At 43.2% G+C, this 21,764-nt stretch overlaps 2 protein-coding genes across 33 annotated transcripts in view; one reads left to right on the forward strand and one right to left on the reverse strand.

Annotated features, from left to right (window-relative positions):
* Positions 1-560: 560 nt before the first annotated feature.
* RNF170 (ring finger protein 170) overlaps positions 561-21,764 on the reverse strand; it is a 56,504-nt gene continuing 35,300 nt past the window's right edge. For 21 of the 32 annotated variants that reach the window (XM_086868188.1, XM_086868190.1, XM_086868203.1 and 18 more), the window contains one exon: positions 17,007-20,601. In XM_086868188.1, coding sequence (XP_086724314.1) covers positions 20,332-20,601 — 270 coding nt within the window. In that variant the 3' untranslated portion in view covers positions 17,007-20,331. Of the gene's footprint in view, positions 2,865-3,462; positions 3,712-17,006; positions 20,602-21,764 lie in introns of those variants that run through there. The other 11 variants (XM_086868197.1, XM_086868195.1, XM_086868198.1 and 8 more) reach the window with 3 other exon arrangements.
* LOC147648360 (uncharacterized) lies at positions 610-13,329 on the forward strand. Its single transcript, XM_086868214.1, has 2 exons — positions 610-915; positions 13,286-13,329. Exons 1-2 carry the CDS (start codon positions 610-612, stop codon positions 13,301-13,303), a joined length of 324 nt encoding a protein of 107 aa, XP_086724340.1. The 3' UTR covers positions 13,304-13,329.

Consider the following 21,764-nt stretch of genomic DNA (forward strand, 5'->3'; position numbering starts at 1 on the left):
TATCTAGAGGAAAATTAAAATGGCTTTATATTCATATTTTTGGCTGTGTTTTTTATTATTTCAGCAAGAAATTTACAAGTCGGCTTAAGGCATAGAGATTTGGACTTTTAAAAAGTACTTTTAAATCCTGCTTGATACACTGATTCCTTCGATTGTGTCAACACACTGAAGTGCAAGGAGGGACGAACTTCTTGTTGTAAAAATGTTGTTCTTTGGGATAACTTCCCTATCTATCTATCTATCTATCTATCTATCTATCTATCTATCTATCTATCTCTGTCTGTCTGTCTGTCTGTCTCTATATATTGATAAATAGATAGATATATGTCAATATTGATATATATCTATCTGTATCTCTATATATAGATATATTCCCTGTATATATGAGTGCAGTTGCAGCCAGCTCTGGTATCAGATTTCAGGCCCTTGCTAAGAAAAGCTGACTGGAGTCATCAGCGCTGTGGGATGGGTCTCCAGTTACCCATATTTTGACTTCTGTTGTTCAACAGAACGAGTCACAGTAAAACGTTTTTGCAAATAGAACTGTTCTGAACCACATCTGGAGTAAATCTACTGAATTAAGGCGTTTATTTTTCTTTCTTATGATCAATGTTCTTAATGCACATTGATACATCTTGGCGGATTCCCGAGGGAGAGCTACTCGGCAAACATCCGCCCGTGCTGGAAACGCTTCCCAAGTGGCAGCTGACAGCTGCCGTGCTCCGGGAAGGCAGCCCTGCCTCCCGGGTGCGCCCTTTGGAAGCGGTGTCGCCGGGCGGAGGGAGTGCCGAGCCCCGGGGCGAGGATGCCGAGCTGCAGCGGGAGCGGAGGAGCGCGGCGGTGCCGGCTCACCCGCAGCTGGACCCCGGCTTCTCTCCACAGTGCCTGGGCTCCAGGTCTGCCACTGAAGAAACAGTAAGAGGGAATGATTTTTCTCTGGTTTAAGATAAGGAAGGCTAGGATTTCGGAGGCATGGCAGAGCTGGGGGAGGGGAAGGAAGCTGTAAGCACACTTGTTGGAGCTGTTGTATGTTGGCACTTAGGTTTATGACCAGTTCGGTGTAGGATTACTGTGACTTCTAACTGTGAACCGTGCCTTCTTCAGTGCTCTGGGAGTTGTTTAATGCTTTTTAATCTCCATGTTGTGCATGGCTTCAGGCTGTGTTTCACACGTGCTTGTCAGACCATTTCTTGCAGATTTCCACTAAAGACAGATTTCTTCATGGGAAACTCTGTAGCACTGTTGCAATAAACTTCGTGCTTTCCAGATGAATTGCAGAGGGGAAGCAGAACAACAAAATGGTGTGTGCCTTTAATGATTTTATAGATGTTTGAGGGTATTCTTAATTTTCTATGTCAATTTGAATTTAGGAGCGTAGGAAAAGTGTTTTGAATATGTGGTATAGGGACTAGTCTGCTTGTTCTCTCTAAGCTTTTTGTTCCTCTAGCTCTGAGTGTCTCAGAATGGTGCCTTCAGAAGTGCTCAGGAAGGAGATAGTTGAGACTGATTGTGCTTAATTATCCAGAGGGTGTGGAATAAAAGTGGGTGCTTTGCAGTGGTTGAATAACCTGCAGGATTGTGTTCAGGTTTTCTTTTTTCTTCTGAGAATGTTCCCTTTCTTCTCCCTCTCTGTCTTGGAGTTCCTCGCAGAAGTAAAACAGACATGGCCCTTGCACAAAACCACAGTTCTAACACAGAGCAGAAAACTCAAAATTTTTCCTGGGCCCTGCACATCTTCCAGATTAAGGGAGGCACAGACCCATTGGTGTTCTCAGCAGCCTATTATTTCTTTCCCTTCAGTCAGTGTGACTGAGGTTCTGGCATAGGTCGTTCAGGTAGATCTGGCAGAAGCATGAGTTACCAGAAGTCAAATAGCAGGTGGCACACAAAAGCTGTGAACTTCTCTCACTTGTCCTGATGTGAACTGGTTACTTTCTGTTTCGTCTGTAGCTGGCTGCATTAAAGTAATTTCTGTGTTTTCCTTTTCTCCGGTGTGGCATAGCAAAGTGGAAGATCTGACATGCAAGTTGCATTGGGTTTCCCCCACACCAACTGTAAATTAGGTCAGGAAGTATAAATTACAAGATATGGGCAGATATTTCATCATCTGAGCCATTCCACCAAGTCTGAAATTCATGCCATTGTCATTCTTGCTACAACTCTCAAATGTCAGCCCCAGAAAAACCCAGCTTCAGGGCAGGTGGGGGAGTTAATGGCTGTAACTGATGGATTTATCAGTTCAAGGAGGTGGTTGGATGGGTGTCAGCCTGTGGCCAGCAAGGTGAGCAGGGCTGGAGGCCTGATTCCTGAGATTCCAAGTTGCAAAGGCCCGTCACAGATACCTTGGATATATGTCATGTCCCATGATACGACTGCTAACAGTAATGCATTGTAATGGTTGAATTCTGGAGGGTGTCTCAAAGCTCATTCTTCAGGTATCCAGCTACCCAGACCAGGAGCTGCAGGAGAAGACATATAGGGCAACCAGAGCACATAATTTCTGACCATCACCTTGTGGCTTTTAGTAATCTCTGGAGGCACCTGGAGTCAGCCATTCTCTGAGCCATACTTTTGAGTTAAAAGGGCTCCTGCTCTGCTCTGACCTGGCAGCACCTCTGCACCTGTAGCTACAGCATCATGTAACCTCCAACACAGCAGCAGCTCTGAACACCACACTAGCTGAGGTAGATACGTATGGGGTCGAATGTTCATCCTTTGATTATTTTCTTGGTCATTTTTTGTGTGTTATTTCCTTTAATGAAACAAGTTTTTTCCTTTGGACTTAGTAGAACAGGTCCAGTTTCCATAGGGAGCAGAATATCACACAACTCAGTCACCACCTCAGTCAGCCATCCAGGGCCCACCTGAAAGGAATATGAAATGGGTTTGTGACTGCAACTATTACTTCTGCTTGAGAGGCCTTAAGCATATCTTAGCCCTGAAGGAGGTTTCCAGCTCCCCATGGCCTGCACTCTCCAGTGGAATAGCCATGCCCCTGTCTTACTCTATTCCTCATCAAACAGCTGGACCTCTGTGGTGGGTTGGCCCTGACTGGATGCCAGGTGCCCACCAAAGCTGCTCTATCACTTCCCCCCACAAATGGACAGGGGAGACAAAACATAAGGAAAGGCTCAGGCTCTAACAAGAGAGAGTTCACTCACTGCTTGCCATCACAGGCAAAATATACTTCACCTGAATTTTCTCCCAGTCAAAATCAGAGGAAGATAATATGAAAAACAAATCCTAAAAATACCTTCTCCCTACCCCTACTACTTTCCCAGGCTAAACTTTTTTTTCCCAATTCTCTACCTCCTGCCACAAGTGGTGCAGTAGGAGATGGGGAGTGAGGGTTATGGTGAGTGCATCACATGTTATTTCTGCTGCTGCTTTCTCCTCAGGGAGAGGAGTCCTTCCCCTGCTCTACTGTGGGTCCTCCACAGGGTCACAAGTCCTACTAGAAACCTGCTCCAGTGTAGGATCTTCTCTCCATGGGTCCACCAGTCTCTGCCAGCCTCCTGTTCCAGCAGCAGCCTCCCACAGGGTCACAGCCTCCTCTCAGGCACCCACTTGTTCCAGCTTGGGGAATCACAGTCCTGGCACCTGGAGCACCTCCTTCCTCACCTCTGTCAGTGTCTGCATAGTTGTTCCTCTCACATATTCTTGCTGCTCTCTTCTCCGGCCACAGTTAATTCTTTGCAATAACTTTTTTTCCTGTTTTAAGATATTATCACAGGGTCATTACTACAATTTCTGAGTGGCTTGGCCTTGGCCAGTGGCAGGTCCATTCTGGAACCATCAGGCATTGCCTCTGTCAGACATGGGAGAGGTTTCTGGTAGCTCCTCACAGAAGCCATCTCTGTAGTGCCCCCATTACCAGAACCTTGCCATGTAAACCAAATACAGCCTCCCAATGCTCTGGAATTCCTGATGCTTATAGACAGTTGCAAAGAGAACTTTTTCTTCCTTTCCACCGTTTCCATCCTTTCTCTATGGCTGAGCTTTCCTTCGGTGCCTCCCACTCACTGCATTTCTCTAACCCCAACAACTGCATCTCCATCTGCTCCCTCAGGCTGCAGCTGGCAGCCTTCCCAGCTCCCCTCCCTCTCTTTGCCTTTCCTGCCCAGGTGTGTGTAGGCACTTTGCTGTGCAGCAAACCGAGTACCCCCTCCTGAAGAGAGGACAGAGACTGCATACCGTGTTATCCTCCACAGTTTCACCTGTCAATGTACAAAAGCAGGAGGTCTCAGTTCAGTGAACTAATAAACTGACTAACAACTGCAGCTGTAGAAGGGAGGGAGCCTTTGCCTAAGGTGAGTGTCATGAACCTGCAGGTTCAGCACAGCCTTGCTTCCCTGGGCCAGGCAGAGCTAGGGTAAAGCCACAGCAAAAATGTTGCCTAAAAAACTGTCTTTGTGGATTTGCCCCTTGGTTCTAGGGAGGCCTTGGATCTCCCTTCTTTTTGGGTTCCGTGTTTAGCAGGCTTAAATAGGGGAGAAAATGAAGGAAAAATCCCAGACAGAAAATTACACAAAATTGAGACTAATGTAAATACTTTGGGGCAAAACACCAGCATGGGGAGACTTGTTGCTATTCTCCAAAACATGCTTTAGAAAAAAAACCCAAAACTTGAAGGTAATTAAGAAAGCACAGCAGAGGTGCCAGATTACCTCTGCTGTTTTGCCACAGGCCAAGACTCTCCAGCATTTACACTTCAGATTAAGGAAGAGCCGACTGGGAAGGAATGTATTCCAGTAACTTTCTCTCATCACTGTAACCTTCTGAGGAGCAATGGAGATTAAACTCCACGTGCTGGCCAGCTTGGTTGAACTCAGGAAATTAACAACTCTCCCTTCTCACCTATAACGTCTCTGTTACAGTGAGACTGTGGGTGTTGGACAATGTTTTCTTAATGACTATTCTGAAGCCTGTTTCCAGGCCACCTGAGAGCACACACTGTGGGTGAAGACAAACCCAGTCAAAACCAGCTGTACAAATGACTGGACATCTCATTATGCCACTGAACGTCTTGAACCCTCAATATCTCCCTTGGATCACCTCTTGCCTTTCTGAAGGTGCTGGATTCTCACTGATTACAGATTCTGGAGATTTTAAGGGACATTTTTGCCCCTGGGCTGCAGTTTGGGAACAGCCATGTGGGCTTTCCTGTGCCTATGCAGCTGTGGCTCTGACATCATGACTCACAACAAGCTTTTCCCAGTTCCTTACCAGTTAATTCTTTCAGTTTCTTTAAATGAGACATGGGGCAAATGTGACTCATTGTCATTTCTGGAAATGACAGACTTGCAAAGTGAGGCCCAGGGGAGTGTCTGCCTAGTGCCATGCAGCTGGGATCTATGGGCAATTGCCTCCTGACCTCACTCCCTTTCCCTTCTACTTTCAAAATTAGCATTGCTACTTGAGCTTCGACAGCCAGTACCAGGAGACACTCTCTGTTTTTCTCAGTTGACTTGGTGTGAAGTGATTATTCTGGCTAAAAAGAAAGACAAATTGCTTGAACGGAAGAACTTGTCCAATTTTATGCTGGTGTTTCTTTATTGAAACCACATACTTTGATTCCTCTCTGCACACACCAGCCTTGCAAGAAGCTCCAGGAAGGCAAATCCCTCCTTCTTGCATCGATCCATGGCTGTTAGAGCTGGTCATTGTGGTGCTGGCAGCTGGGCTAGTGCATTATAGATACAATTTTGTACTGCTTCTGACTGCTCCATGCCACTGCAGCAGCAGCAGCAGCAGCAGCAGCAGCACCTCCCTGGAGAAGGCATCCCACAGCAGAATGTGTCCATCTGACTTACGACTGCTACAACAACTGCTGCCTGACATTTTGGTGTGTGGCTCTTCCCTGGTACCTCCCAAATTAAAGCCATGTGGGCCTTCTGCAAAGCTGCTGCTTCCCTCTAACACTCCTCATGATCTAGATTAGCACTGGTTTTAGTCCTGCCTAAACTTCTCCAGATGCAGAATCTTTGCTATCAGGACACAAGTGCTGAAGAGAGCACTTCAGGGATCTTTGCCCCATTTTTTCTAACACAAAGGGTCTGGCAACACTTTTTAGCTTTTCTGGCTTTGAGCTTAGGAGAGGTGAAAAAAACTAAGTAAAGGGAACAGAACACAACAGGGAGCTCCATTTTGTTCTTGCTCCTTAAGGTCTAAGTCAGGGCTTTCCCAGGGGGAGTATGTGGTACCTAGCCAAACTGAGCACACCACTGAGAGAATCACCAGAAGGATGAACCTGCACCTGCCTTAACTGGACAATTTTGCCTAGACAAGGAGACCGAGGTAGCCTTCCAGTTTGTTTCATGCACAGCACTCCCCTTGGCCACATCTAATAGTTTTATGTAGCTTGTGTGTCCTTATGGGAGCACAGTCCAATGGAAGAAGACTACACACATAATTAAATGTAGCCCTTCCGAGTGACTGCACTACTTGCAAGGCACCTGCAGGTGAAAAAAATGAAACTTCAAGCCTCCACACATCTGGGCTTGCAGCAGATGGTAGTCACTGCAAACTTAAACACAGGAGCTTAGCATTTACAGAGGTTCACGAAAAGCAGGCATGGTACCTTTCCCCTCTGTTCCCCTCCTGTTGCTTACTGGTGGATTGACTATGGCTGGTACACCCCCAAGCAAGGACACACTTTGTAAAGACTGCAGGAGGGTTTGGCAGCCTGGACATCTCTGACCTGTTTGTTTTCCAGTGCCAGAGAAGGAGGACACAAAGGACAGCAGTGCACACAAAGCTGTGTCCTTGTGACTCGGTCACCCCAGGGTGTGGGTGGAGTAAGCACAATGTTCAAGGCACTGAAGTGAGAACCTGGGCAAACAGGAGTGAGGTAGTGTCTGAGACCACAGAGCAAATATTTGCCTGCAATGCACTAAGGCAGATAACTGAAAGGCAGCCAACAAAGGGTGGAGGAGTCTGGTGGAGACAAGGCCCTGCTTGTTTGCTCAGCAGTGTAAAGGACATAAATGCAAAATCAGGGCCATTCAGGCCTCTCAAGAAGTTGTAAAAGATGAAAAACAAGAGGGGCCCTGTTACAGCCAGTCTGCACGTGCCTAAATGCCCTCTGAGCATTGAGCTCACCTGCCTCTCATCTGCTGGCTTGTACCTCTGAGAAGCAGCTTTCCAGGCAGGGACAGGGAGGTTAAAGGCTCTCCTGTGGTGTCTTGCTCCACATCTGCAGAAGAAGCTGAGCTTTGGCTGGAGAGATTGGGGTGGGGAGGCAAACACAGCTGGCACCAGCTCCTGATTCCATCTTGAACTTCCAAACCTCACAGTTTGCATGGTCAAACAAACTGCATTTACCTTCTGCTGGATCTGTGGCATCAGGTTTTTCATTATCCACTCAGTTGGGAACCTTTGTTACCAGATAAGGATGCAAGAGCAAGATTCAAGAGCAGGTCATGCCCTTCCCAGCCAAGGCAGAATTAGAGCCCCTTAATGTTCAAGGAATCAGATTTTAAAAAGCAGAAAATATTTTTTGTGATGCTTTATTCTGAGCAATAGCAAAACTCAGGCTTTGTCTGGACCAGACAGATGTTTGGATTGGTGTCAAGTTGGTGACACCAATTTTTTTTTGTACCTGGTTTTGCTGTTTACAAACCCCATGTGTATCCTGCTTTCTCAGACAGATTTGGTAGCATAGGGGAAGCTTCACCCTGGTGGTAACAGCTGCCTTGGCCCCAGAAGATGGTGGGTGTTTTGATGTAACTGTGTCTTCCCCAGCATCACTGGAGCAAGAAGTCAGGACTTCTGGCAAGGCAGAGATCACAAGGGCACCTCCTTTCACCCCACTTCCCCTCTCCCAGAAGACTTCGGATGGTTTCTTTTCAGGTTTCTTCCACTCATCTTTTTGCTGTGAAAATCCTTGTTGAGTCAGACATCACCTTCATGTTCAGAGGTGAAAAACTGCTCATGTACTACTCTACCCTTCAAGTGAAGCCTCCTGGCCTTTTTGGAAATGAAGAGGTGTTGGATGATACACTCCAACACCTGAAAAGAAAGAGGAATGCTGAATTATGCCCCTGAGGAATCACCTTCCATCTCTGAACTGGATAATATTTCCTTCCTTTAGTAACTGCTGTGGGCAGGGGGAGACCACAGGGTAGGTGACCCCAGTGTAGGGCCAACCACCATGACCTGCCCTGCTTTTTGCGTTATTGCCATCCTCTCCATCTCTGAGCTTCACGTAGGGGCTGTGCCCACAGGGGAAAAGCCTGCCCTTCAAAGGCATCTACCTCACACCCATTCAAGAGAAACTTGGAAATGAAGGGCTGACGGTACTCTGGGAATGAAGATTGTTTTCTCAACCTATTAGTGCTTCCTACAGGGTTGTTTTGCACTCCCTTTTTGTCCCACAACTGTTGCAAGCTGGAAACATAGTATGAGGTTCTGCAAAACTGTTTTTTCAAGGCCTGTGAGACTGTGGAGCCATTGACACAGCTCCCTGGCTGTCGGCAGCAGACAACTCGGAAAAGAGTATGGCATGATAAAGGATCTTCCTCCATCTAGTGCTGACAAGCATTTGGGAACTTTTGCGGGGGGAAGGTTATTCTGGGGCTTCCATGCTTTTCAGTTCTTATGGAACTGCCATAGGTTCCATGCCACAGGTTTGTTTAGAAGCTTTGGGGAACAAACTCTTAACATCAGCAGTACTGTCAGCAGAGGGTAACACTGTGCATCTTGTGAAGCAGCTCATCCTTTTTCTGAATTTTGAAACTTCTCTGCTAACTCCCTGTGGTGTAACCCACACCTGGTAGCATCAGAAGAGGTGAATAGTGGTTTTCCTGTCACATCTCCCATCAGACTCCTGTTTTTTTAAGATCTCTACTATACCTTCTCTGCTTAGCAGGTTAAGGATCCTAGTACCTTTGCTGTGTCCAGGCTAAGAACTATGCTCTACTTCCAGCTTCCTGGAGTCTGCCCTGTCCTGTCACTGCACCCATCTTGAGATAGGGAGACCAGAACTAGGTGGAGGGCTCACAGTGAAGAAGAGTGAGAATTCTCTGGCTACATGCACCAGAGGATTACATTACCTTTCTTACCTCTCTCATAATTCTCAACCTTTTATTTCCTTTTCTAACCATTGCTGAGCACATTAAAACATTCACAGCAGCTCTTGGGTCTCTTCCTGAGTGGCAAAAGCTGACATGGAGTTCATCAGTAAACATCCATGGAAATGACTGCTGTTGCCCCATGCCCACTACTTCATGTTCATCAGAGCTGCATTTCATCTGCTAATTCATTGCCCAATTACTCTGACATTTGTGGGCACATTCTGATGTTGTTAAGTAGAGAGACACAGCTTATTAGACTCCTGTCTGCCAGGTAAACCTTGGAAAGAGGAGTTAGGAGAGCACGATCCCTGAGCTTGCAAGGAATCTGAAATAAGAATGTAAAGGTATAATTTACCCTGTCCTTCACAAAGCCACTATTGCTACTTGTCAGAAAAACAGAGATGAAAGACTGATATACAGAGATCTACCAATCCACTCTAGTTTGAGTTGTTTTTCTTTTGGGTCAGCCTTTGGATCTGGTTATGCCTTTGGAAAGCCTAAGGCTGCTCCAAATGTTGGATTGCACTTCAGCACCCAGTGTTGTTGCTGGGGAGCGGTGACTTTCCCCGTAGCAGATGGAGCACTCATGTGACACTCCGTACACTATGTATCATCTATTTACATCTTTTTTTACATTAGCAACAGATGGCTTGGCATAATTATATTTTTTAAATTAGGGGGAATATGTATCTAAAACTTCACACATTTTCTAGAGCTTATGGTTTTTACTTTTGCAGCACCAACGTTGAGGTCTTAGGTGGAAAGACCTCCCTTATCCTTCCATCACCTCCCACGAAGAAGTGTCACACTAAACATGCAGGTAGATATAGTATAGAAGTAAGAAAGCAGAAACTTCCCCAGTCATGCAAAGGGGAGGGGAAAACACAGCTTGGAAGGAAGCAAGACAAAAGGGAGAAGAAACAGACTTACGGGCAGTAGTAGGAAGGAAGGGGGAAAAGAGAAGCACTAGGGCTGACAAACCATACCTTAAAAAGCTAATTGAACAAAAGCATAACCTTGCTTCAGAAATATAAAACCTAGCAAAATGTGAGTTCAGCAGCTGGTTTCTTCATGTTCCTTTTTTTGGCATATAAGGCAGTAAGCATGGGGCCTCTGATACTGAATTTTTTTCAGGAAATATGAGACTTGTTGTGAAGGAGAGTTAATGTAAACCAGGACTTTTCCATGCTCATGTGACTCCCAAAGCTGGGGCTGTAAGCAGGGTGCCAGATTGGTTTGATTTAGCTGTCAGAAGAAAAGGAGAGGCACTTCTTAAGACTATGGGAAGAGACACAGGATAAACCATGAGCAGCCAAGATACTAAAATCTCTTTATCAGACAGTATTTGCCCAGAAAGTAAAAGGTCTTTGAACAATGAGGAATGAAATCCATCCTCAAAATTGCCAAATGAATCATCATTCTTGTGCACAGTGTCAAACCTTGTGCACTGGCAATGTGCAAAGCTGCCTTTTGTTGGGAAGGAACTGTGGCTTAGTGGGAATGGGCTTTCAGAGAAGAGCAGGAAAATGCGATTAGGGCACAGGGGGTTTAATCTGCATTCCTTACTGCAAAAGGTCATATCCGAGGGAAAAGACTCATCCATGGGGGAGCACATCTGTCCACAACCTCATTGCTATAGTACTTTCCATTGGCAAGTACGTGATCTTTCTGGTGCCAACAGGAAGGATTAGAGTACAGCTTTGGCTGGAAAATATTTTTTATTGCAACCATCCCTTTCTCAGGAAATGGCCCATGAGCAGTACCAAAATCTCCAGACAGAGCTCTGGGCAAAGGCTGTGGTACTCCTTGGTGGCCAATGACCAGTGTGCTCTGTGTTTGTAAGTAGGCCTTTTCCTGCTCAGGCATGTACACCTGCTGTCTGAGATGTCATTCTTTTCCTAGATTATTTTGACCCATGGACCTTAGCTGCAGTATATCAGATGATGTGCCTACTCGTTCTTGCTTGGTGTTTCTCAGCAAGCAAACATGGTATGGTGGGTGGATGCAAAGCTAGTTTACATTTTTACGCTACTTTTACTCCTCTGTAAATCCTACTCAGTAATGACTAATCCCCAAGTTGATTCCCTTTTCCCATTTGGATTATTTCATTTTAGCTAAATTTTGGTACTCGGTAAAATTTAACCCTTTAGGGTCTTCCTGTTGTGATTTTTCACATGCTATGTGGAGAAATGGCTTGCTCTAAGGCAGTACCCCAATGGAGATTGAAGGACACATCCCTTCCAACAAAGCATAAGTATTTCAGGAAAATGTACTGAAAGCACAGACTGAAAAAGAAACTATGGCAAATACCTACAAGGAGACAGGTGAGACATCTGTGTACAGGTGTAATATCCAGAGGACCCCACCTGTCCTGTGGCTATTCCTGAATCTTCCCATAACGTCAGGGACAGCTTGGGTCATGCAGTCTGTACTTAGTTGCCATCATCTTTATCAAGATCAGCACTACCCAGGAGTCACTGGGTAGTGACTGGCTGAAGCAAACAGAACAGAAGAAAAGAAGCACGCTCATGTTAAGCTTCTCTGAAAAGGGTTGTGCAGTTCATTCCTGATGGGCTCTGGTCACTCTATCTGCAGCTCAAAGAATCAACAGACACCCTGAGAAGCCAGCTGGTCCTCAAAAAATTTGAAAGCCCTGCAGCAACATGAAGGAGCACAGGGTGAGGACAACCTCACCAACTCACGGCCTCACCTGTACAGGGCAGCTGCCACCTGTATCTCAACCCTGGCCAAGGATAGGCTTTCCTCTCCAGTGTATAGTGAAGTCACTCTGCAGTGCTGAGGGAACACTGGCACACCTCTTGCTTTTGCTGCAGCTCCCCTCCATTGGCTCACCAATGCTGAGGGCCAATGCCCAGCCTGCAGCTTGATCCTGGCCTTGCTTTTTGTCTGCCTCCTACTCCTCATAGGATCATCAGGGGCCTCTGTTATGATCTGATCTGACTACCCTTCATACTTTACTGGGGGCTGTTATTTAGGGATTTCCTGGCCAGCTACTGGTCCCCTGACTCCCTCTCTCTTTCAAAGAGTAAAGATCTTCCTACTTCCTTCTTCCATTCCTGGCAATGAGACATCAGCAATTGTGAATTATGAGATGGTTAAAAGATGCCCCTTTGCCCCAGATCTACCACAGCATCTGCAGTACTCCTGTGAGTCACTGAGGCAGTCAATGAGGGCAGCAGCCCACAGTAGAACAGGAGGTAGGACAGGAGAAGTTCTGCCAGAGCTGGGACAGTGTGGCTAATTCTGCTGCTGATCTAACATCTGCAAAAAATTATTATCAGTAACCTGTTTCTTCCTGGCAAGGTGAATCAAAAGTGAAAGTCTGAAACCAGGGAAGGATTTGCCCAGCAGCTCAGAATGGGAAATCAATGGGATTTCCAGAGAAGTAGCTTTGTTGGCACCATGTTGCCAGTCCTTGTGGTTTTAATCAACTGTCTTACAGGGTTGGTTTCTTTCCTAGGGTTCTTGCAGTTGCAATATGATTACTGAGTTTTTCTCTTCTTCTTTTCATATTGAGGCAATCTTTACTTGTGGGAGCTGTGAAAGAAACCATGAGAATAAGAACCCCAGGGGCTCAAAATACCTATATGTAAATAAAGGTTAGCACCACAGAGATTATTTTCAAAGCAATGCTTTGTTTTTCATCAAGAAAAGACTTGTACCTGACAACCTCAGTGACAGAGAAAACCAGTCTCTCCAGACGTGACTGAAACTGAACGCAGCAGTTCCTTAGTATGTGGGCTCTTCTCCAGCCTCCCAGGCACAAACACAGCCTGCCTAACTGGGAGGTTTGGCTGATGCCTTGCTTCTTCTGGTGCTTCACTCTCCACTTGCAGCTACCAAACCAGGAGGCAATACTAAGGGAAGTTATGAGTGTAAGGGAAAAGTCTGCTGGACTTCAGGCCTTTTTTTGGAAAAGACAGCAGACCCAGAATGCCTAGCTCCTTGTGTGGACAGGAGGCAGAACTGCAGAGCTGTACCAAACTGTCTTCTTCAGGCTGCTGCATGAGGCATTTAGCCCTTTAACGACAGACATATCTACCTTCCTTCCGGTTGCATGGCCTGTGAGATGCAAGAGCATTAAGGGGTTGGCTGGAAGGGATATTCAGGGGTAAGGTGTGAACTATTGCAGTGTATAAGCAAGTGATTAATCAAAATTTGTTTTATGATCTTCATTTTGGTCCTTACAGAGAACAGTAAGAAAGTAGGAGGGGAACGAACAAAACATCCAAATCCTGCAAGGAACAGAGAAATTAAACTAGAGCAGCTTCAGGTCAGGTTGGTTGGATGCTGAAGACCATAGATGAGGTGAAAACAAACTGTCATAAACCAGCAAACTGATGAGGCATATTTTGGGTCAACCTGCATTAAACTGATGACCATGTCCCTCCTTAAAGCCCACATGTAACTGCAACCACATCAGACAGCATCAAGCCCTGGCAACTAGATGGTGAAGAAGGCAGGAAGGACAAAAATGTTACCTTCCACTGTGGAGAGCAAGGACACATCCCATGGAATGATGGGTAGCCTATCCTTGAAAAAGATGGTTTACTAAGTAGTACTTGACTGCCTTGTATCAAGCATGGATTACTTTCAGGTTTTGCTGTATCTCCATCATGGTAAAAGGAGAAATGAGTTTCCAGAATGAAGGCAGGAGTGGGAAGGGGTAGAAAACAATTCTTGACTCTGAAGCACGGCATATGCAGTGTGAAGCTGAACAGGTTTCCACGAAACATATTCTAGCCAAGCTATTACTAACACCTGATACACCCATAGTTCCCCGTTAGTTACCTGCCAGCAATGAGCAATGGACTGAATATTATCAATTATGTTCCTTTCCCCTTTCCTTCTCTCCCACTAATTAATCATCTGTTAATCATGAGAAACAGTCCTCTACTTGGAAAATATCAGACCAACAAGGAGTTTTGCCAATAAAATTGAATATTATAGTAAATAATAATGAAATAAGGTGTAGCCATACTGTTATGCCACAGATTTTATACACTGCTATTTAGCAAAATTCCTGGGGAAAGGTAAGCTGATAAGGTCTGCCAGCTGATGCATAAGGGTAATGCGTGTCAGAAACAAAATGAACAACGAAGACTTGGTCAGATCAAGCTTCTTTGGTCTCACATCTATCAAGGCCCAGGTAAGCTGCCTTGAAAGCAGCCACCGTTTCATTGTCCTGCCCTTTCACCAGGCAGGACTAGCTGCACAAAAAACAGTCCCTATAGGTGTTGGCCTGCCTTCAGAGGCCTCCCAGGAAACGTTCCACAACACAAAATCCCCTCAGTATTCACTTTGGCAAATTTCTTCTAGTGTAAGTCTCATTTGCTATCACTCAAAATCTAGCCATATACATTTCTCCAGTCATACTTAATCCAGGAAATACAATCCTGTTTTAACATAAATAAAGACTTGTATCTTCCTCAGTCTATCCTCTAGTCAAAATACCAGTTTCTTCAATCTTTATTTCTGGATAATTTTATAGTCTTGTCATAATTCTTGTGCCTTCTATCTAGCATTAGCATAAACAAAGAGAGAGACAAGATATTTGGACGTCCTCATGCAAGGCCATAGAGTACAAAATGAGAGTGTATTACACAGTTAGACATTTACTTTAGGAGTACCCTTTTTGTAACCCTGCAACCTGGCACACCCTTTGATTTCACCTGTTTAATACATCAGCCCTAACATTGGACATGAGGGCTGCAATAGAAATCCCAATGGCAAGATCTGAGATTACTTAGGCACAAACAAAATGTACCTATGACAGACTTTTATGTGGATGCTGAGGCGACAAACATGTAAGATAGCATGGTACAGAGCAAGAGACTGACTCCAAGTTGTAGGGTACAAAATTAAACTCCTGCTCTTTTTTCCTGGTTTTGCAGTATTAATTATTTATTATTTGCATAGGCTTCTCATGCGCTGAATGGAAATGAAATCCCCAGTTTACAGAAAGCACCTCTACTTACCACAGTGTCTAATGATGTTGTCTACATGCGAGCAAGACCTCGAGACCTATATCTCCTCTAAGCCTCTACAGGTCCCTAAGATGAGTGAAACATAGACTGAATGAAGTTCAGCAGCGTCTTCCCCAGTTTAAAAACCCACTACACACAACAGGGAAGAAGGCAACCTACTAGGACACACCATCTCAGAGAAACAGGGATAGTGAGACTTACTGCTCTGTCTCCATGGAATAAATGCCCACGTAGCTTTCAGTATGGGTCACTAACAGGTAGTTTTCTGTTTGGCTGACAGCTGGAAGCAGAAAATCTACCCAAAACTGCAACAGTACAACAGACCTCCTAAAAAGTCCTTTGGCAGCCTCGGCTGAGGAACTTTCAAGTGTTTAGCTGAGCTTTTCATGGCAAGCACATGGGCATCAGGTGTAAGGGAAAGTGTAGTATATCCTCATCAACCTTTAAAACTGATTTAATAGCATCTTACCAATTATGCAATTACATATTTTTCCACAAACACTGGAACTGTGTACCAAAGCAGGCTACAAAGTTAACCAAAGACTTGGCCCAACTTGGCACTGGACTTCCCAGCTATGATTTGTCAGACACCTCTTAGCAGAATGGATCATGTCTTCCCGATGCCCAGGGCCCTTTCATTACATGAATTTAGAAGAGCTTGTGACTGCAGCACAGAAAAGTCACATCCAATTCTTCCAGGACCAATCTTCATCCCTCCCGTAAATTTAACAGCGACTATTTTGTTTGCTTACATTTGCATACACCTGGCTTTATGCTTTTGTTTGCTTGAGGATTGTTATGTGAAGGTGCTAACTGATCATCTCTACTGGTTTATCAGCCTGAGAGCTTAGTGCTCATGGATCTGATGGAACTGGTTGGGCTGCGGACTGCTTAGGGGAGGACATCACAATGTTGCGTACAATACGCTTTTGGGACTAAGATCTTAGAAATTTTGTAATCTTTATTACGGCAATTTTAAAGATGAAAAACACTGAGTTATCTCTAAACATCCTGATCACAGACACCATGACAAAAATAGATCATAACTGCAGAAAGTTTGAAAAGTTTTGCAGAAAAGCCTGTAGAATCCTAGGAGACAAGAGGGCTATCTTGTCTCAAATACTGATAGCCAGACACCTGTGGAGCAAGCCATGGATCATTGGTGATAACAGCCAGGAATTGTTGGTAATAACACACTGAGAAAGCAAAGGATGTGGCTGGAGAAGAGGCTGTAAGGCAGGGACAGCACATTTCTGGGACAAATGTCCTTGTTCTGGCTCCTGGAGATGAGCACAACACAGCACAGCAGAAGTGCAGGGATGAGGCTGAGAAGCGGGCATGGACTGTAAGAGGGGATCAAGACCATCAGAGATGCCCAAAGCCTTCTGAGCCATTTCCAGAAAGGTCTAGAGGAATGGACTGCACAGGATTGCTAGTTTGCATAGAAAGTGAGAAACTTATCTTCAAGATGGGTAGATTTACCTATAAAAGGTATTCCAAGCAAGCCCACATGTGTGAGCATTCCCAGGATACCCCTGCTGGATCAGTGCTGGAGCTAGGACCGGTGATCTCTCTTTCCCTCTCTCCTTCTTTCTCTCCCCCTCTTTAATTTATTTCTGTCTTTCTCTCTCCCATTTCACCCTACCCCGCTGTTCAAAACCCACTGCCATGTCTTCACAGAGGAGATCAGGTCCTAACTTATACCAATTTCCATGCCAAGTATGTAATTTACTAATAGAACTTTGTGAGTTTTTGTGGACCCTCTGACTTTGGTCATTTCTTTTGACCATGAGCACCTGCAAATCTTGTCTACTGCCTTCCCCTCAAGGATGGGATACCACAACTTTAACACATGGAAGTGGAAAAGGGAAAATAAAACAATATTGCATCTAGATACACAATAAAATAAAAGAATCCAAGAGAATCTCTTTAACAGCAATTTATTATCATTAAAAGTAACAACAAGTAGTTTTAAACTTTTTTGTCTTAAAAATCTAGTGTAACATACTGCTACAGTTCTATGAAACTTACGGCAAAATTGTATCCCCAAACCACACATTGTGCCTGATTGTCACAGACATCAATGGTGTGGCAGACAAACAGCACAGAAATGGATCGCTCTATACAGCGATGATCATTAGGCCTCAAGATGCTACAAGTTATTTTTTAAGAGCTATTAAATATAATTTTTGTTTTCCTCTTTTTTTTATATTGCTAGAACAATCAGATATTTCACATAGTTTTTGGTGCCCCATGTGATCTTTTAAGAACTGTGTTTTAGCTACCTACATCTTCAACCATAGTTTTCCTTTTTAAAATTTTCCCCCCTTAGTGACACACCCACCCCAACTCAGGAGACAAAACCACAGCCATGTTTGCAGTCACTCTGCACACAGCATCACATATTTCCTTTACATCCTAAAGCCACTGTTCAGCCCTAACCCTTACCTTTCACATTGCTGCCAGAACAACTTGGCAGCACAAAGTTCAGGAATACTACATGCTCATATTTTAATCTCCAGCTTCCCGGGAGCTCTAGAGCTTAGGTTAAGCTCAAGCTAAGTACCCAAGATAGCTAATTCATAGCTATTTCAGATTTGTGGAAAGGAGCAGCAGCCAGACATTGCAAGACAGAGGCAGCTTCACATTACACAGAAAGACCTGAACAAGTCATAATACTGTTTATCATTGGTTTGCAGGACCAAAAAAGAATATCCACAAGCAAACACGCATATCGCTGAAAAGAACAGTCCTTATTCTGTCAAGCATTTAATGTGCTGAATTTAAGATTACAATGCTATTCAACACTCAAAAGTAAGCAAAAGCCTCTGAGTGAAACCCTTCTGGCCATCAGATATGTACTGAAGAAAAAGAGCATGGGGAAACTTCATATAGTCTTTCAGATGTGGTTTGTGTATGATTTCAGATACACAGGATCCCCTTGGATGGGATAGGGAATTTCCACATGAACTTCACAGTAGCATGTGGAATTGAGAAATTCAAAGAAAACCAATCAGTAAGCAGCTTCATGTGCATTTATATCCATTCTGGATTCAGAGAGTCACGGGAAAATCATAATCATAGCATAAAATGGATGAGGTACTAGATCAACAAATTCCATGAAAAAACGCTGATTACACTGTTCCCTAAGCAGACCTACAATTTAAACTCCAGGAGAAAATAGGGTGTTAAATTTACTCACTGAAAAAAGAATTTTTTGGGTTTGTTTTCAGCCAGATTTCTTAGGAAAGAAAATCCCCAAACCAAAAACAATACTTAGAGCAAAACTGTGAAATCTTGTCTTACATAACATCTTAAACTACTGTCTTGCTTTGTAAATGCATCTAACAGCTTATGAATATCTCATTCTTACTCAATAATACCTTAAAGAGTTTTGACTGAGGTAGCCACTAAAACACCACCATACATAAGCAATGCCAACACAAAGGGAAAAGCTCAGCCAAGATGCTCAAGAAAGTTAGCTAGCATTTGCTTCCAAAAATGTAATTTTCTCTCTAGTGCTCTTCCACCAAACCTTGCTTCACTTCCCTTTCATTTTCTTTTCTTGCCTATCTCTAATAGACAGTAACCAAGAAAAGTTTAGCTTTCCAGTTAATTTGTAAAATGTCCTTGGATTTCCAAAACTTCATTTTCAAATGAAGAATCAGTGAATTTAGTTTTAAACCAATGCCATTTAGAGCACTGACACTGAAGGAAAATCTGCACCCTCAATAACTGACCCCTGAGGTTTCAGCTCTATCATCTTCCTGCATGTGCCTAAGTGCTAGAAGCTGTGGAAAGACAACTGCAAGGGGAAAACACAAAAGCAGTGAAAAGGTCCCTTTCATTGTAAGTCTCATCTATATACCTAAACACACAAAGAATCACCTGTTAATTCACTGTCTTTCAAGTACTCAGGATGTTAAATTGCAATTATCGTTCCTCCAGCTAAAAAAAGTACAATGATCTGTCATATCCTGGACCTTTATAGTGGCAATCATTGCTCAAAATTAAAGCATTTTCGAATTACTTGTATAACTATGATAGCCTATGCTCAGATTCAACATGAAAAAAAAAATAAGCTTTAAGGATAATTAATACCTAGGTATTTTTGAAAACACTTTCAAGATTTTTTTGTGGTCCCTTATCACAGACTATTTTTCAAAGTAATTCAGAACCCCTTCTATCAACATCCAAATCAAACAACCAATCAAACAAGAAAACTCCAACAGAAAATCACCTCAATATCTATGTTGTTTAGTACACATATATTGCAGAATGTACACTTGGCTTAACATCTACACTGTACACATACATGTACATGTAGTGTAAACGTCCAATTCTGACTTCCTTTTTTCAACCACTATTTGGAATTTGAGTGTCTTCTCCAATTGGTCAAATATTTTGATGCATCTCCAGAAATGCAAAGCTGCATTTCAGAGACATTTTGCACTGACCCAAAGCAGCACAAAACCTCTGCTTCTAAGATACATACTTACCAAATAAAAAAGTCTGAAGAAAAAAAACATGCTCTCACTTAAGAAAATAGAGCACTAACAAGTGTGACGTGCATAATACTGATTTCTCAATGTAGAGCAGACATTGTGTGTATATTCCCAAATATAAAAAGAAAATTATACAAATTGCATGCAACTGTAAATAGTGCGGTTCAAACAATACCAAGGTCTTATCCTTATTTTTCCGAAGCATGTGGACAATAGCAAACTGCAGGGTGATAATTCTAACATGGTTTCTTCTTCCACAGAGACAAACAAAGCTACTTTTATTTCAAAAAACTCTAGCCCACAACAGGAAGACATCAAACAATTTAGCCATGATAACTGTACTGTGAAGAATTTCTGAATTTTCTTCCACATCTAGATCACACAACCGGGCTTATTGTTTGAAGCACTTTGCTGGAACTCCTTTTTCACAAACCACAACACACAAAAAAAAAATGTTTCTTGTTTTGATTACACACAGTTGTTCATCAGGTGGAAGTAGATGAAGGTGGTTTATTACAACATTATGAAACTATCCTCATCCTTACGAAGCATATGTAATGCACAAATTAAAGATTCCAGTTAAGCATCACCATATACTAACCCTTTGTTTGTATAACATAACCAGCTACAAAATTGTTACTACTGAAATCATACACAGGCACCTTGCTAAATCATACTTACGTTATAGTTTTCTTTTTAAAACATTCCACAACTGACTCAGGTTTTGAGTCACTTTTGTCCATTTCATCTATTTAGACGCTGTGTTACCACTTCTCTGTACATGATAGAGATATATATCAGCAGAAGAAAAATGACAAAGAAATCATCCAAGAACCCCAGAATTCCAAACAGAGCTTCAGGAAGAAAATCCAGAGGTGAAGCCAGGTACAGCAAGGCTCCAATCAAGCAGAGGAATATTCTGATGCGAAACATCCAGAAGAGGCCCCCTACAGAAAACATCTCCCTGAAAGCATGTCGCAATAAAGTGGGGAGATCCATAATTCTTTCCATAATCTATAAAGAAAGAACCCAAAAGTTACTATTTTGCTTTAGCAACTCATCCATGCTAAACTGAAGTTTCTACTACTATATCACATCTTAGAATCTGTTAGTTTATAGGAATTAGAACAAAATCTGGGAAGAGTTAATGAGTTCAGTTTTACTGGGTAGAATGTCAGATTTGGAATACCTTTGTTTTCAAGAAACAGTCAAACTGTGTTATTCTACAATGAAAACCACATTTAATATACATCACTAGAAAATATACTGGCATCTATTATGAAGGAAAAGCAATGAATACTACAGGAAAACAAATGACTGGGAAAGTGAGAAACAGCAAACAGGTTAACTGGAGTAAAGTATTGATCAGAATACAAGATAAACAAGGATTGCAAGAAAAAGTCCAATAGATAAAGTAGAATAGGTCAGAGCTTTTCAGAAACACAATACCCCCTCTCCTGGTATATAACCAGTGACTCACACAAGTTTCCAAAGGATGGATGAAGCTTCAAAGTAAATTAAAGAACCTTTAAATGAATCTATTCCTGGCTCCTTTCCATTTTGCTACTATGATTCTGCCAGTTTAGCAAGAGACTACTCAATAGAAAATATTCAGGTTTTGCTGTGACGAGTAGGGAGGGGTGAACTTTAAAACTTATTTTATGCTGGTTCCCTTTTATGGAACACAGTTCTACATAGAGCCATTAAACTCCATTAAAATGAGTTATTGCCATAGCTGAAAAAGTTTTTGAGAACGACATTTTGTATGTGGTAACACTGTGTATAAATCAAAGACAATTTATCTAGTCCAATTAGGGTTTTAATGCAGATTTCTGGCATGACCTCAGACAGGTTACTGGGGACTAGACACAGCTCGCAGAGAGGTCTAATAGAGCTTGAAAAGCAGTTTCAGTCTCTTCTGGATAAAACCCGTACATTTTGTGGTTTAGAAAAATACCCTTCCCTCTTCTGTCTCTTTGTACTGTAGATTTTTTTTTGCTAATGTCTTCTTGCTATATTCAAATCCCATTAAAAATGAAGAGAAGCAGGGAGGTTACTAGTATACTTGTGTGTGCATTTCACCTTGTGAAACAGGACATGCACACAGGAGACAGGCACACAAGGCTGACTTTCTAGCATTTTCAGAACTTTGACTACCCCTCTTAGCTATTTACAGA

The sequence above is a fragment of the Cyanistes caeruleus genome, chromosome Z, assembly GCF_971803275.1.
Source record: "Cyanistes caeruleus chromosome Z, bCyaCae1.hap1.1, whole genome shotgun sequence".
In the NCBI taxonomy this organism is placed as follows: Eukaryota; Metazoa; Chordata; class Aves; order Passeriformes; family Paridae; genus Cyanistes; species Cyanistes caeruleus.